This window comes from Astatotilapia calliptera, unplaced genomic scaffold (assembly GCF_900246225.1).
Source record: "Astatotilapia calliptera unplaced genomic scaffold, fAstCal1.2 U_scaffold_1, whole genome shotgun sequence".
In the NCBI taxonomy this organism is placed as follows: Eukaryota; Metazoa; Chordata; class Actinopteri; order Cichliformes; family Cichlidae; genus Astatotilapia; species Astatotilapia calliptera.
Window position 1 is genome coordinate 636,425 of NW_020535618.1, and position 14,066 is coordinate 650,490.

At 38.8% G+C, this 14,066-nt stretch overlaps 3 protein-coding genes across 4 annotated transcripts in view; all 3 read right to left on the bottom strand.

The window, feature by feature from the left end:
• LOC113017214 (serine/threonine-protein kinase DCLK2-like) overlaps positions 1-1,928 on the bottom strand; it is a 29,399-nt gene extending 27,471 nt beyond the window's left edge. For both annotated transcript variants that reach the window (XM_026160369.1, XM_026160368.1), the window contains exon 1: positions 1,643-1,928. The gene's annotated coding sequence lies outside the window, so the exon portion shown is untranslated. The remainder of the gene's footprint in view (positions 1-1,642) is intronic.
• A 3,500-nt stretch (positions 1,929-5,428) lies between these two features.
• On the bottom strand, positions 5,429-8,582 carry LOC113017259 (stonustoxin subunit beta-like). Its single transcript, XM_026160427.1, has 4 exons — positions 8,396-8,582; positions 7,714-7,887; positions 7,590-7,636; positions 5,429-7,460 (listed from the first exon to the last, which is right to left on the bottom strand). The coding sequence occupies exons 3-4, from the start codon at positions 7,609-7,611 to the stop codon at positions 6,943-6,945; spliced, it is 540 nt and encodes a 179-aa protein (XP_026016212.1). The 5' UTR covers positions 7,612-7,636; positions 7,714-7,887; positions 8,396-8,582; the 3' UTR covers positions 5,429-6,942.
• Positions 8,583-13,286: 4,704 nt separating this feature from the next.
• The window catches only part of LOC113017258 (NLR family CARD domain-containing protein 3-like), a 58,701-nt gene continuing 57,921 nt past the window's right edge, over positions 13,287-14,066 (bottom strand). Inside the window, exon 19 of the mRNA XM_026160423.1 lies at positions 13,287-13,388. Within this exon, the coding sequence (XP_026016208.1) occupies positions 13,357-13,388 (32 nt within the window). The 3' untranslated portion in view covers positions 13,287-13,356. The remainder of the gene's footprint in view (positions 13,389-14,066) is intronic.

Below are 14,066 nucleotides of genomic sequence, written 5' to 3' on the forward strand. Positions count from 1 at the left end.
TGGTTTTACTGACAAGACAGAAGTCACCATCATCTCGAGAACAGCCTCCAACTCTATACCAGTGCAGACATAGAGCAGGAATTCATTTTTAAAAAGGTCATTTTGTATAAAACCATGTAATTAAGAGTCGGTATTGCTTGCACATAGTTTGCTTTTATTTAATTATTCAATATTTTATAAACAAAAATAATTTTTAATTTTGATTAAATTAAACCAGTGTTAAAAAAAAACTTTAAAAGTTAGATTTTACAACATTTTTAAATTATTTAGAAAGCACCAAAAACCATGTGAGGAAACAGCTATGACTTTTCCTGTCATGTCTGATACTGAAATTTTTTAGGGCTGAGCTGTCATCTCACAGAGTACCGCGTCAAACCACCCCCAAAAATCCAGTGGGCATCCAAACTGCCCTGAGTCAAACATGACACCTAAAAGCATCATGCAAGTTAACATTTGCACAGTTTTGTCACTCTCTCTTAGCTGACTTGCTTTGGTAGTTAGAAGAGCTCAGAGAGTTTTTAAACAAAAAACATAGAAATATTAGATTAATGAGAGGTCGTCCTTCAACAAACCAATATAAGATTAAATACATAGAAGAACAGAACTCTGGGAAAACACTGGCTCATCTTGGACTCATTCCTGGTTCACATATGTCAGGATGCACAGAGCAGATGCGGAGGGCAGGAAGTCAAACACGGGAGACATTTTAAAAACAAAAGACCTGAAGCTTTTTAAGGCATGAACACTAAATGCTCCACCCCTGAAACCCCTGTAATGTCAATCTGTGAAAAAGATAGAACCAAGACTTGATATCGAGGGAAAAAAAGTTGACTAAACCTTTTTTTTCCTCGATATCAAGTCTCGGATGGAATATTGTGGCAACATCTGAGACTCACAGCCTGCTGGGCTTCATTCGATCACAACCATTTAAATTAGCTATCAATCCAAAACCATATTTAAAATGAATACATGTGTTTGTTTTCTTCATGCAATAATAAAATAAATATTCCTTGTCCTGAAAGAGTCACTGGTCCACAACAGTACCTGAAAACGTCAGCATCTGTCGGTCTACAGTGCAGTTTTTGCCATTGTGCCACAAACACTGTTGACTGGGGTAATTCTAGCACTGTGTCCACTATGTTTGCAGGGTCTGTCAGAGGCACGCACCCGTGAAATTTCCAACTGCCCATAAACTTTCTGGCAAAAATGCTGCCACCTTGTGGTGATGGTCTTTATTGCATTTTGCAGTGCGTTTACAAAAAGTACCTTTAAGGAGCTGGCCCGAGCAGAATGGGCTTCTATTGAAGATCATTAAGACCCCGCCCCCCACGATAAATTGCACATGCACATCAGGACTGATAGGCATCATACAGTCAATGTGTTCAAATGTGTGACATAAATTTGGCTGCACAGCCACTGTGGGAGAATTGCATCGATTTCCAGTGTTATTAGATTTAGCTTAAGCCCAATGAGAAATAAAACCCTGCAGATGAAATGCTTATAAAACCTGTGCTCTCTCTCTCTCTCTCTCTCTCTATCTGATAACAGAATTGACTTTATCCATCTATCCGCCCTAACACTGCTAAGCTGGCTGACAGCGTCATTCAAACACACACACGTACACTGAAAGGGAGGCACCTACCAATAATGCTGTGGAACCGGTTTGTTGCTATGGAGCGTTTCTCCTCTTTCCCCTCCTCGGTGCTCTGGTTACGGTCTGCTCCGGGGGCTCCCGGCGGGCTGAACCACTCTAACCGAGCTGTTCCGGGTCCGTCCGCTGACCTGGGATACAGGGATGCAGGAGGAAGGCTACACCGGTGGACCGGGATGCACCGAGTCAGGCAGCATGGCCGCTGCTGCAGACAGACACCGGCTGAGGCTCACCCCCGCCCTTCCCTTCTCTCCGCGGCTGTACGTGATGACAGCGTCCCTCCTCCTCCTCTCTGTCTGTCTTTGTCCATCTCGCTCTACCGTGTCTCTCCTCCCTGCCTTTTGTCTGACTCTCCCTCAAATTAAACTTACTTTTCTGTCGTTATTGTTTTATGACAAGGGGTGTCAAACATACGGCCCAGTGCCATTCGGTGGGCCCCCATAGGGTCCAGTTCGGGCCACCGCATGGCACTGGTAATTGCGCGAGTTGTCATTAAAAATATTGCTCTTTATATACAAGATTCAAGGTTTACATTTTATTTATTTATTTATTTTTTTTACAAAAATTTTACATGGATAGATTCAAGGATTAAAAAAATCTACAAAAATCTACATGGATACTGGATCATTTAGAGTACGATTTATAATTATTTGGTGCATGAACTAAGAAAACCATTCATTTAATTGTCTTTAGGAAATTCTAAAATGATGTAAATTGTGTCTAATTTTTATATATATTTTTTAAATTATATTTTACACGTTTAACACAGAATAGCTGCAAACTAGAAAGGGCACCACGAGTACATGTCTGTGCAAATGACTCGAAAGTTCTTTATTTTCATAGTGAATAAAACATGTAGCAGCTTAAAAGCTTAAAAATAGCCACTAAAAATCCCAATTTGAATTTCACTGAAGTCAATCTAAAGATCGAGGGTACTGGCAAAAAGCAGTGTTGGCAAAGAAGCATGATTTCTTTATTTATTTCGAAATGTAGTAAATATGAAAAACGTTACTATTCTTAGACAAATCTAAGATTTATTTTTTCTGAAAAACGTCTGTAAAAGTGAATGAAAACTTTCACCACAAGGTGGTAGCATTTTAACAGAAAGTACCAGCCACTTAGCAAAGGATTGCTTACAAAAGGCTGTGAGACCCATATGACGTCTGTTAAAGTCCGACTTTTCTCTGAGGCTGAAAGCCTGCTCTACTGGATTATGTAACAGAATAATCCCAAGACACTGATTTTTAAAGCACATGTTTCCCATTTGTAAAGAAAGAGACTTCTTACATTTGCATATATTGTGAGGGAAAACAATATTTACTTTAAAGTGTGCACAGTGCTGCACCGAGCAAACAAAAAATGGGACTATATTGTATGTGCAGGGCATCACTGGACATCGTGTCACTTCAGCCACAGATCCGTGCAGCATAACAGGCTCACAGCTACAAATCAATGCTAATATATTTGATAGCATGCAGACAATAGAAACATTATCTGTCTAGCTTGCTCATAAAAACATACACAACCATTTCTACTTACTACTCTGCCTTAATTTCCTTAAGAGGCCCTGAAAAGGACTGAAGCAGCTGAGAAAAACGTTTTTTTTATCACAACATTAATGATGTTCCATAGTTAGTTACACAGAGATCAGATTTTTTAATAGCAGAGGGAACTTAGGTTTTTCATTTAAACAGATTTAGTTACGTTTAAATACACAGATGTAGATGATAATGTAGACCAAGAGGAAAACTATAGATGTTCTTCTTTCTGTATTTGTGTTTTTCTTTCACTTCCTGTACTACTCCATACACAGTACAGCTTACTGTCCTTTTAATGGAGTTTTATAACTCATGTTTGCAACATGAGTCTCAATAATAACTAAATATATAACTCACAAAAAGGTCTGCAACACTTAATTGCAAAGTGATTATTGTAAGAACCACGGCTTATAAATAAGTAATAGTGAATGATTATAATGGTAGAAGTAATAAATAATTCTGCTCAATCTTAATATTTGATGAAGCTGTGGTGGACACAGCTGTGGGAGTCAGTGAAGCAGGCTGGAGCTATAAAACCATTAAGAAAGCCTGAAACTAACTCACCAGGCACGCATTAGGAGGAATAATTAAGAACAGATGGCATCAACAAAAACATGAAGGCAGCATTAAATAAGAATAAAGACCCACACATGAACCCAAAAACTGAAATTTAACAAACTGAGGTTTTGAGTAAACAACAGACCCGTTAGAATGATGGAGCAAAATTTAATCCAGTCAAAGAAGTAGAAATAAAATGAAATATTAACTAAGGATCAACATTAGTTAACACCAGTAAAATTAATAAAACTCTCCAACAACAATAAATGAAATAAATAGAAATGACATGAAATGCAAATTAAGACCAGGAACAACAACTGAAAAGGTTAAACTGTGCTTTTAAAATGAAATGCTGCTAATATTGGAAAACGCCTAACATGAGTCAGTAGGTTATTCCAGCAACTTGAAGCATAAACAGGCAAAAACATGTTGATCAGTGTGGGATCAGAAGACCTGTTCCTGAAAGGTTGAGCTGGTTTCATAGTTCTGAGAGATATCTAAATCCAGTACTTTGCAGGACCTTAACAAAAATAAAAACTTATAAACGAGCCCTAAATGTACCTGTGTTGCCCTCGGCTCAGGTGTTATAGGGTCCCGTTTAATTGTTTCAAACTAAGACACAGGTCCTGAAAATGTCCTTTTTACTTCAAGCAGAGAACATCATAAATTAGCCAAGACATCATACAGTGCTGCCCCATGTTAAGTTATTTGTACTTTGTTTATGTGGACCAATAAGAAACAATGATTTTGGATGACCGTAAAACTATGTCAGTTTTTTTTTAATGATTACTTAAAGATATGTGTTGATGTAATATTTTTAAATTGCCCAACTTCATTTTCTGTTTTGGTCTGAAAAGTTCAGTTTGACTGTAGTTTTCTGTTGTGTTTATAGGACATGAATTTCCAATCTAGTGTCCACTTTAGGCAAACTATAAGTTTGAAGATATGAGGGAAACTCAGAATTTAACGTGCTCCTAAATACAGTTAGTACTGGCAGAGAAGATGTGGCAAGTTTTCCATGGCTCTAACCCACATATACTCTGCTGCTCAACCCACAAATGTATTGAGGACATATGTATTTATAATGCTAAGTTTATTAGGAGAGGTGGGGAGACAATGTGCACTGTCACAATGACAGGGGAGTTAAAAACAACATTAAATACAACTTTTAAATAACAACTGAATCCCAAACCAGTAAATATACCTGACAGTGATTCATACAGTGGGCTGGGGCCCCCTGTTGTGCTGTGAAGCTACTGCAGTTTTGCTTATTTGTATAAAAACTGAATTAAAAATGGTAAAAGCAGCTGATTAGTTTGCGATGTGACTCATTACTCTGATGATCTTAGTTTACCTGTCTTGTATTGAAGTGTCCCAGTGTCAGGTAGGTCCCACATTAGCCTTTATGTAGGACTAAATTGTTTTTGTTTGTTTTTTCTCTGGAGGTTTGGTTGGAGTTTGGTGAATGATATCATGGGATCTGATCTCTAACTTCTGTTCTGTTTCCTTTGATGTAAAAGGCTTTTATTGTGCTGAACAGATAAAGAGCCCCCCCCCCCTTTCTCTGGGTGTGTTGGTGTTGCTGAGAGCAGCTGTGAGGCAGACTGCCCCACCCTTTACTCTCAGGCCAAGTCACCCCCTCATTAACACGGTTAGTGACCTATAGGAAACATGAGCCAATAATAATATGGTTGGATTAATGAAGGAGGTTTTTTATGTTCTCAGATTAAAATGACAGGTGATGTTTGTGTTTCTTTCAAATGGTGCATTTCCTGTATAGATGGCATGTATAAGCAAGTAGACTGCATGCATGCTGAACTGTGAAAAGAAAAAGCTTGTTTGATGAAGTGACTTGGGCTTTGTTGTGACAGGTGTGCTTTGTAGCACCTGTTCTGTGCTCCACAACAGCCCAGCTGTGGACCAGGTTATGGTCAACATAAGAGATGATGCCCAATCAGGCCTCTGGAAATTAGCGGCATAATTCCTGGAAGATCCCTCAGACCTCTGTGTGTCGGTAATAGGAGAAACTAGTTTTTTTTAACAGCGTCTGAAGTTATTCCTTAATGAGCATCAGTAAGACAAAACTATTAGAAACTTCTGCTTTACACTGCAAATTTAAAAAAACATTTTATTTTTCAATAAGCAGCCATTTGTGATCTAAAACAGGACACCAGTTTGTACATGTTGAATCACATCTAATAGTCTCACCTCACATTTGAATTCTGATTATTTTTCACTGTCAGACCATAACATGCCAACCAGGACCTAACATTCATTTAATAAAATTGCAGACCTGTGATACTTAGACTTCTGTTAACTTACACAGTATTTGTTCCACACAAGCTTCAAGCTAAGTAAAAATAAAGGACAGAAACTAAACGCCTTTGAAACAGCCTCTCTCTCACACACACCTGATTTGTAGTGAAAAGGCTGTAAAAGATGCTCAGAGTTGCCACACACATTTGATTTAAAACAGAGAAAGGTAAATTCTAAATAAAAGAAGACAAAAGAACATTAATACAGCCACCAACATCTACATTCTGCATGCCGAATGTGGGCAGCATGGTGGTGTAGTAGCAAGCCTCACAGCAGTCCTGAGTTCGGCTCCACCATCTGGTTAGAAACGTTCTGTTTAAAGTGTGCATGTTCTGGGTCTACTGGTTGTGTTGTCTTCTGTAGATCTTCTTGCTCTTTACTTAAACCAGCTGTAGATGGTTGTACTCATAAATTTATGCACTGTTAGTCAGTTTTTTAAAATGTAATCTCCTACTTTGTAATTGTGAAATCAGGCTCATTTACATTGAATGTATTTTTCTTGGCACTATGTTCAATTATCAAAGTGAGTAAATTGCGAATTCAAAGTTACAGATTAGGAGTTCAGAGGTTTAGACCTGATTTTGAGTTTGAAGTAAATACAAATAAGTTCTACAAAAAATACATGAAACAGAACTGCCCACTTAAAATGCTGACATTGTTTCTGACAAGCAACATTTTTGTGGGGGATATTTGTCACACTTAACTGTTTCAGATCATTAAAAAAATATTAGAAAAAGATAGAGTAAATAAAGAATACCATGTAGCTACAATAGGTGAAACATGACCTAGAACTTCATTAGGACAACATGGAAAAACAATGGGATACTCGTAAAAGCAGTTTAATGTGTGGAACTGATGGACAGAACTTGCAGGTGAAACTTAGGTTAGCTGACAAAATGAAGCAGACGACTGAGAGTGAAGCTCAACAGCAGGATAAAGGGGTTCGTTAAAGGCTGTTTTGTAGCTATGAAGGAGGATGCAGCTGTCATTAGAAACCCTGTAGAAGGACAGCGTGCCAGCTGAACAATCCACATACACACCCACCCGACTGGAGCGCCATCCAGCTGAAGGCACGTCTACTTTCTTGTTACGGTGCAGAATGTAAAAACCATCATCAGAGAAAACCAGACACCAGGATTTGTCATCGTATCCCATCTTAAACTCATTTTTCTTTCCTTCTGTGCCTCTTCTTCTGATTGTAATCCCAACGCATAGAAAGCCAAACACTTCCACCTCCCAGTAGCAGCGCCCATTGAGGCTCTGCTCACACAGCACCTGCTGTTTTTTGGAATCAGGATGTGGATGGTCAACTTCCATCCAGGTCACCTTTCTATTCCCATCAGAGAAAAGCAGGTTTGTGTGTGCTGTGTTGGAGTCCAGAGTGAGTTCACAGGCATCTGGAAATAAGAAAACACTTCATTGCAACAACAAAAAGAAGCCATGCCACTTTGAACAATGATCTGTTACTAGATCATAATTTCATTGATTTGTTACTTATTGCCACCAAAAATAACTGAAGTGCTTACATTTCTTGAAGCTTGGTTTCATTCTGTGACTTCCACCGTGTTCAACACTGTGGAGAAAAGTATCTCAGATTTAATTATGTTTCTTAATGAAGTTTTAAAAAATTACTTAAAAAAATTCCATTACCTGAGTTTGCTCAGCTTGTATCGAGGATCATTCTTCAGCTTAGACAGCTGCTTCTCTCCAGAGTCTCCTGGGTGGTTGTAGCTCAGATCCAACTCTATCAGATGAAACGGGTTGAGCTGTAGAGCTGAAGCCAGATATGCACAGCCTGTCGCTGTGACCAGACAACCGGATAACCTGATAAAACAGACACTTTTTCAGTTGAAATAATTCCAGTAGTACATTTTGTTCTTGCTTACCAAACAAAGCAAGTTACGTGCCTAAACTGATGATTGCAACAGCTGACTATGATTGTTAACTTATTATTGACCTTCTGACCACACATAATAATACCAAACAACCCCCGTCAACCAACCCATGTAACATCACTGTGTGAAAAGGTAATATGCCAATGTTAATGGGCTAGTTCAGATGTTCCTTTCTTTTTCCACTGGTGGGTTGCCACTCTGGTATCAAACCAAGATGGTGACTCCTGAGTGTCAGAAGTGTACAGTGTTAAAGAAAATGCTTTGTCAATCTAAGTATACTATCTGACTTATTATTGATAAAGACCTCACTGAAATCAGAGCAAGAACTATCATTTTTATTATACAGAGTCACATTTCTAGCAGTTTTCTTTTCAGCTTAAATCTGGCTAAAGGAGGTCTATTACTAGTGTCTTTTGGTGTACTTTATGTGTTACTACCTGAGTATCTCCAGCCTGCAGCACTGACTTGATAGTCCATCACAGAGTAACTTCAACCCTGAATCTTTCAGGTCATTGTCACTGAGGTCTAGATCTCTCAGGGATGAGCAGTAGAACTTGAGAGCAAAAGCCAAATGCTCAGCTGACACCGAGGTCACTTTGCAATCTGCTAACCTGTGGGTGGGTGTTTAAGTGTTAGTATAAAGAGAACAAAGCTGTTTCATTCTGTAGACAAATAAAGAAAAAATTAAAGGTTTTAAAAAGTGTTATGAGACAGAAGTTTTGAAACCTTTATTTTTACATTTTGGCCATTCTCATCTTTTTGTTGTAAAGTATTGAGTAGATAATGTCAGCTGATTTAGCTAGATGATCTTGGCCTTCTTTGAGCAGAATGTTTTATTATTTTATCAAATAATCCTATCTTGTTTTATTCAACTTGGGATAAAAAAAAGTAACAATTAAGACCATAAAGTCATCAGGGAAGTGGTTGCTGTGGTCATAAATTAAATCCATGCCATGACAAAGGTTTAAGGATGACACTTGATCAGCTTGATCAAGAACAGTTCCTTTCCAGCAAACCCTGACCTTACACAATCTGATTGACAGAAAAGTATATTTAACATGTTGTTATTCAACATGAAAGCAAATTATTGCTGCAAACTTACATAGCTTTTCTACTCTTCCTCACAGCCGGTATCAGCCTCCGTCTGCCCTCATCTGATGTGTTGTAACTCTTTAAGTCCAAGACCTCCAGATCATTCTTCGATACCTGCAGCATGTAGGCCAGTGCAGAGCAGTGCAGGGGAGTCAACTCTGTTTTTGAACGATCTGACAATGCGAGATATTCCTGAATCTCATCTTTGACTTTGTGATCTCTCATCTCGATCATAGTCTGGAAAAGGTTGATGCAGCTGTCTGGAGAGAGGTTCTTCCTTCTGATAGACTTGAGGTAAGTCAAGATTTTCTTGTCAGTATCTTGACTTTGATCTGGTGAAGGCAGCAGACCATGAAGGACTCTCCGGTTGGGTTCAACTAGGAGGCCAAGAAGGAATCTCAGGAAGAAGTCCAGGTGGCCATTTTTCTTCTTCTCCAGCACTTTGTCAACTGTCACCTTTACAAGATCAAGTAACGTATGGTCTTTGTCCTCCAAAATGAGGAAGTTTTTAAGTTCTGTAGTATTATTGTTAATAAAACAGTCATAGACAAAGAGAGCTGCAAAGAACTCCTGTACGGTCAGATGCACAAAGCAAAAGACCCTTTTGTTGGAAAAGAGTTGTTCTTCCAAATGGACTGTGGTGCAAAATCCAGAGTAGATGGATGCTTCTTTAATGTCAATGCCAAAGTCTTCCAGGTCTTCCTCATAGAAGATGAGGTTGTTCTTCAGCAGCTGCTCAAATGCAAGCTTGCCGAGTTTCAGAAGAAATTCTTTGTGTGTCTTCAGAAGCTTTTCTTTGTTTGTCTCAACCTTCTTGTCATATTTTCTGCTTCTACGCTTTGTTTGTGCAAACAGGAAGTGTGACATCATCTCTGTAAGAGTTTGAGGAATTGCAGTTTCAACATCTCCTCCAAAGACTTCCTGGAATAACACTGCAGAAATCCAGCAGAAGATCGGGATCTGACACATGATGTCGAGACTCTGTGAAGACTGAATATGTTTAATGATCCTTTCAGCAAGACCAGGATCATGACTAAATCTCCTCCTGAAGTATTCAGCTTTTTGAGGATCATTGAAACCTCTTATCTCTGTCACCATGTCAACATGTTCTGCAGGGATCTGATTGGCTGCTGCTGGACGGGAAGTAATCCAGAGATTTGCATCAGGAAGAAGCTTACCGTGGATGAGGTTTGCAAGGAGATTACTCACAGGTGTTACTTCCTTGACAGATGATACTGTCTCAGTGCCTTCAAAGTCCAGCTGAAACCTGCTTTCATCCAGACCGTCTAGGATCAGAACAATCTTGGTTTTGGTATAGTCCACTGAATCTTTGAGTTCTGTCAGTGTGGGGTGAAATAAAGTCAGGAGCTCATGTAGGCTTTTTTCACCTGAAATCAAATTCAGCTCTCTGAAAGCAAGACTGAAAACAAAGTCAAGATCTTGGTTTTGCTTCTCTTCGGCCCAGTCAAGAATGAATTTCTGCACAGCCAGAGACTTCCCAATGCCTGCAACGCCCTTCGTCACAACTGTTCTGTGGGGTTTGGTTTGGACAGAAAACGATTTGAATATGTGACTGAGGTTTACTGAACAGTCATTGGATGATTGCGTTTTCCATTTACTTTTGAATTGATGCTCTTCATTTAGTCTTCCACTCTCTCCAGTGGTGATGTACAACATTGTGTAGATGTTCTGGAGTAGATTTTCTTGGTCACCATTACCTTCAAATGTCAGAGCAAATTTCTTTTTCACTGCTTTTTTCAAATTTTCCTTTACTTTGACAGGGAGGATGTTCCCTGGAATCAAACAGAGCAATGTTTTCAGATTTGTAAACAGGAATTTATTACATTTTGTTTAATAAATAAAAGCTGCGTTGGGCAAAATTGTTAAAATTTGGCATCTACCTTTGGCATCCTAAATTTAGATGAAAACTGGAGTCTTAAGGTGTTTTCACACCTATGTTGTTTAGTTCATATAAGTACAACTCTGCTCATTTTCCCCTTTGGTAAAGTTTGTTTGTGCGGGTGTGAACAACAAGTATGATAATCACACTTGAGGAGAAGGTCTTGCTTCGGTTCCAAAGTCCAGATTGGTGCAGTTTGTTTAAAGTGTGAAAAGTGATCCAGCTTCGATTCAACCTAACTACCAGGTGTATTTTCCAAGTGTGAGCTAAACACCTTCCTGTAACTACTTATGCTTTGCATTCTGGACATTGACAGCATTTTAATCCTTGGTGATTTTAATATTCGTGTTTTTTTGTCATCAAAAACAACTTTTGAAAGACCTTTTGGATCTTATTAATTCCTTTAATCTCATTCCAATCAGTTAAGACTCCCACCCATGAGCGTCGACAAACCTTGGACCTAGTTTTATCCTGCGTTCTGCAGCTATAGGATATTCAAATTTGTAACCTTAACCTTTCGGATCATATGCCTGTCTTATTCAAAATTTCTGTCCCATACTCCTTAGTTAAGCCTCCTCTTCCTGTCCGCCAATACCGCATCATTACACCAGTTACTGCGGAGCAATTCTCTGCTGGTTATCAGAATTCTGGTCTCCCTATCATGGACAATTGTTCCCTTAACCAAAATGTTGATTATTTGCTTACCATGTTTAATGTCACCTGTACAAACAATCTAGATATGGTTGCTCCTTTAAAAAAAAAAACTAAACGTTCTAGACCTAAATCTGATCCCTGGCTAAACAATGACACTCGGGCCATTACATGTTCCTGTAGAAAAGCTGAAAGAAAATGGAAAAAAGACAAACTTCAGATTTCCTTCAATATGTTAAGAGATGCTCTGTCTCTTTATCAAGATGCTGTGCATAAAGCAAAAACTACCTATCCAATTGTACCTATCGGATATTATCAGCAAACACAGCTACAGCCCTTGTATCTTATTCAATACTAATCACTCTGTTATCAACCCCCATCCACCTCTCAATTACTAGGGTCCCTTGGTACCTGTGAAAACTTTTTACGTTTTTTTGTTGATAAGGTGGATACTATTAGGTCTTATTTCATTCCTCCGCCCTATGATCCCTCTGTTCCCTTGTTTTCCTCAGTTGTGTTTGATCACTTCGAGCCGATTTCCCTGAACTCTCTGGCTGAACTAGTCTCCCGTCTTAAGGACTCTATGTGTCACCTTGACACTATCTCCTCTAGTTTTTTAAAGAAGTCTTTGACACTATTGGCCCTCATGTTTTAACTGTTATCAACACCTCTCTTTTTACGGGAGGAGTTCCACTTGATCTTAAACATACTATTGTCCACCCACTTCTTAAAAAAGACTAACCTTGATGCAACTGTTATTTCAAATTTTAGACCAATCTCTAAACTTTCTTTTCTGTCTAAAATTTTAGAAAAAAATTGCCTTTATTCAGCTCAAGGCCTTTCTGGAGACTAATGCCATCTTAGAATCGTTTCAGTCTGTTTCTGGGGATATCGAGAAGCAACTTATCTGCCGACTTAAGAACTCTGCTTGGAGTATTATTTAAAGTTAAAAAGTTAAAAGTATTAGTTAAAAGGTCCAAGAGATAAGATGGAGCTAATCCATTCAGAGATTTAAAAACAAACAACAAAATCTTGATTTCGATTCTACAACGTACTGGTAACCAGTTTAAACTAGAGATGGACAGATCCGATATTACGTATCGGTATCGGTCCGATACTGACCTAAATTACTGGATCGGATATCGGCGAGAAATAAAAAAGTGTAATCCGATCTATTAAATATCAAAAAAGCACCTCACAAAACTTGCGACACGGCGTAACTCGGCTCATAACCGCAGCACGTCAGAGCAGTATGCATCACGTGATAGAGCGGCTGTGTGTATTTGTAGCCTCGCTACCAAACCGGCATTTCATCTCTGAGAAAGTTATCCCAGAGAGAAGTAAAACAAGTGTGTAAGTTAATCTCTGAATGTTTGTAAAGCATTCCCGCGTTAAGCTTAACAACCGATATATTCTCTCTCTCTCCCTCTCCTGCTGCTACTTCAATCGTGAAACTGCTTAATGATCAGCTGATCGGCTTTTCTGTTGCGAGTTCTGTTGGTGTAAGATCGCTGCAATCACTTTTATTTCCAAGGATAAATGGTGCACACATATCAAAGATCCCAGTGACAGTAGCATTTACCTGTGGACGCTTACCTGTGCTTTCAACATTCTTAAGTCTGCATTTCTCAACACAATCCAGGCAGAGATTTTCTGCATGTGAGCCAGATTGATCCCAGTTTGAGCTCACACACTGTTTGCATAACCAGTGTCCACACTTGAAGTGGACTGGATCCCTCAAAACCTTCTTACACATTAGACAGCTGTTTGGATCCACACTGGGATAACTGTAGGAAAAGCAATACAAAGCCTTCATTTATATTCAGTAATTATATGGCAATACTTATTTTCCACCCTAATTTACGAATAAATTCTTTACAAATCCTACCATGTGAATTCATGGATTTTTTTTTCACATTCTGTCTCTCACAGTTGAAGTGTACCTCTGGTGCAAATTACTGACCTCTGTCATCATTTTAAGTGGGGGAACTTGCACAATCGGTGGCTGACTAAATACTTTTTTGCCCCACTGTATGTTGCAGAGGCTTAAATGACTCATTCTGCAGAAGTACAGAGACAAACAGTGCCAGGAGCAAAATTCCAAGCTTAAGTGCATTGTAGAAAACGATATGTTTGAAGCTGATGGAAAATGTCAACAGTAAGGCACACCTTCCAGCTGTATATCTGAAACCAAGCCGGATGTAAGAAAGGTAATGTTATTGCTTACAATAGCAGGGCCTCAGATTATTGAAGTGTTCAACACATTCATATGCAGCAAACCAGATTAGGATGAAGGGAAGTTTGATAAAGTTATCTCGAAGTTAGATGCCCATTGTCCTCCTAAATATAATAAAACATCTAAGAGATAAATCTTTTGAAACCTTTCTGATAAACCTGAAGCTCATGTACAACTTTGCTACACTAAGTGACTCTACACTATTGACATTGGGGACAAAAATTCAGAA

Excerpts from the sequence above, each read along its gene's own strand:
- LOC113017259 (XM_026160427.1), bottom strand. The coding sequence starts at position 7,611 with ATGAAACCAAGCTTCAAGAAAT. Across the intron at positions 7,461-7,589 it reads GAAACCAAGCTTCAAGAAAT|ATGCCTGTGAACTCACTCTG; the intron begins GTAAGCACTTCA and ends TCTTATTTCCAG.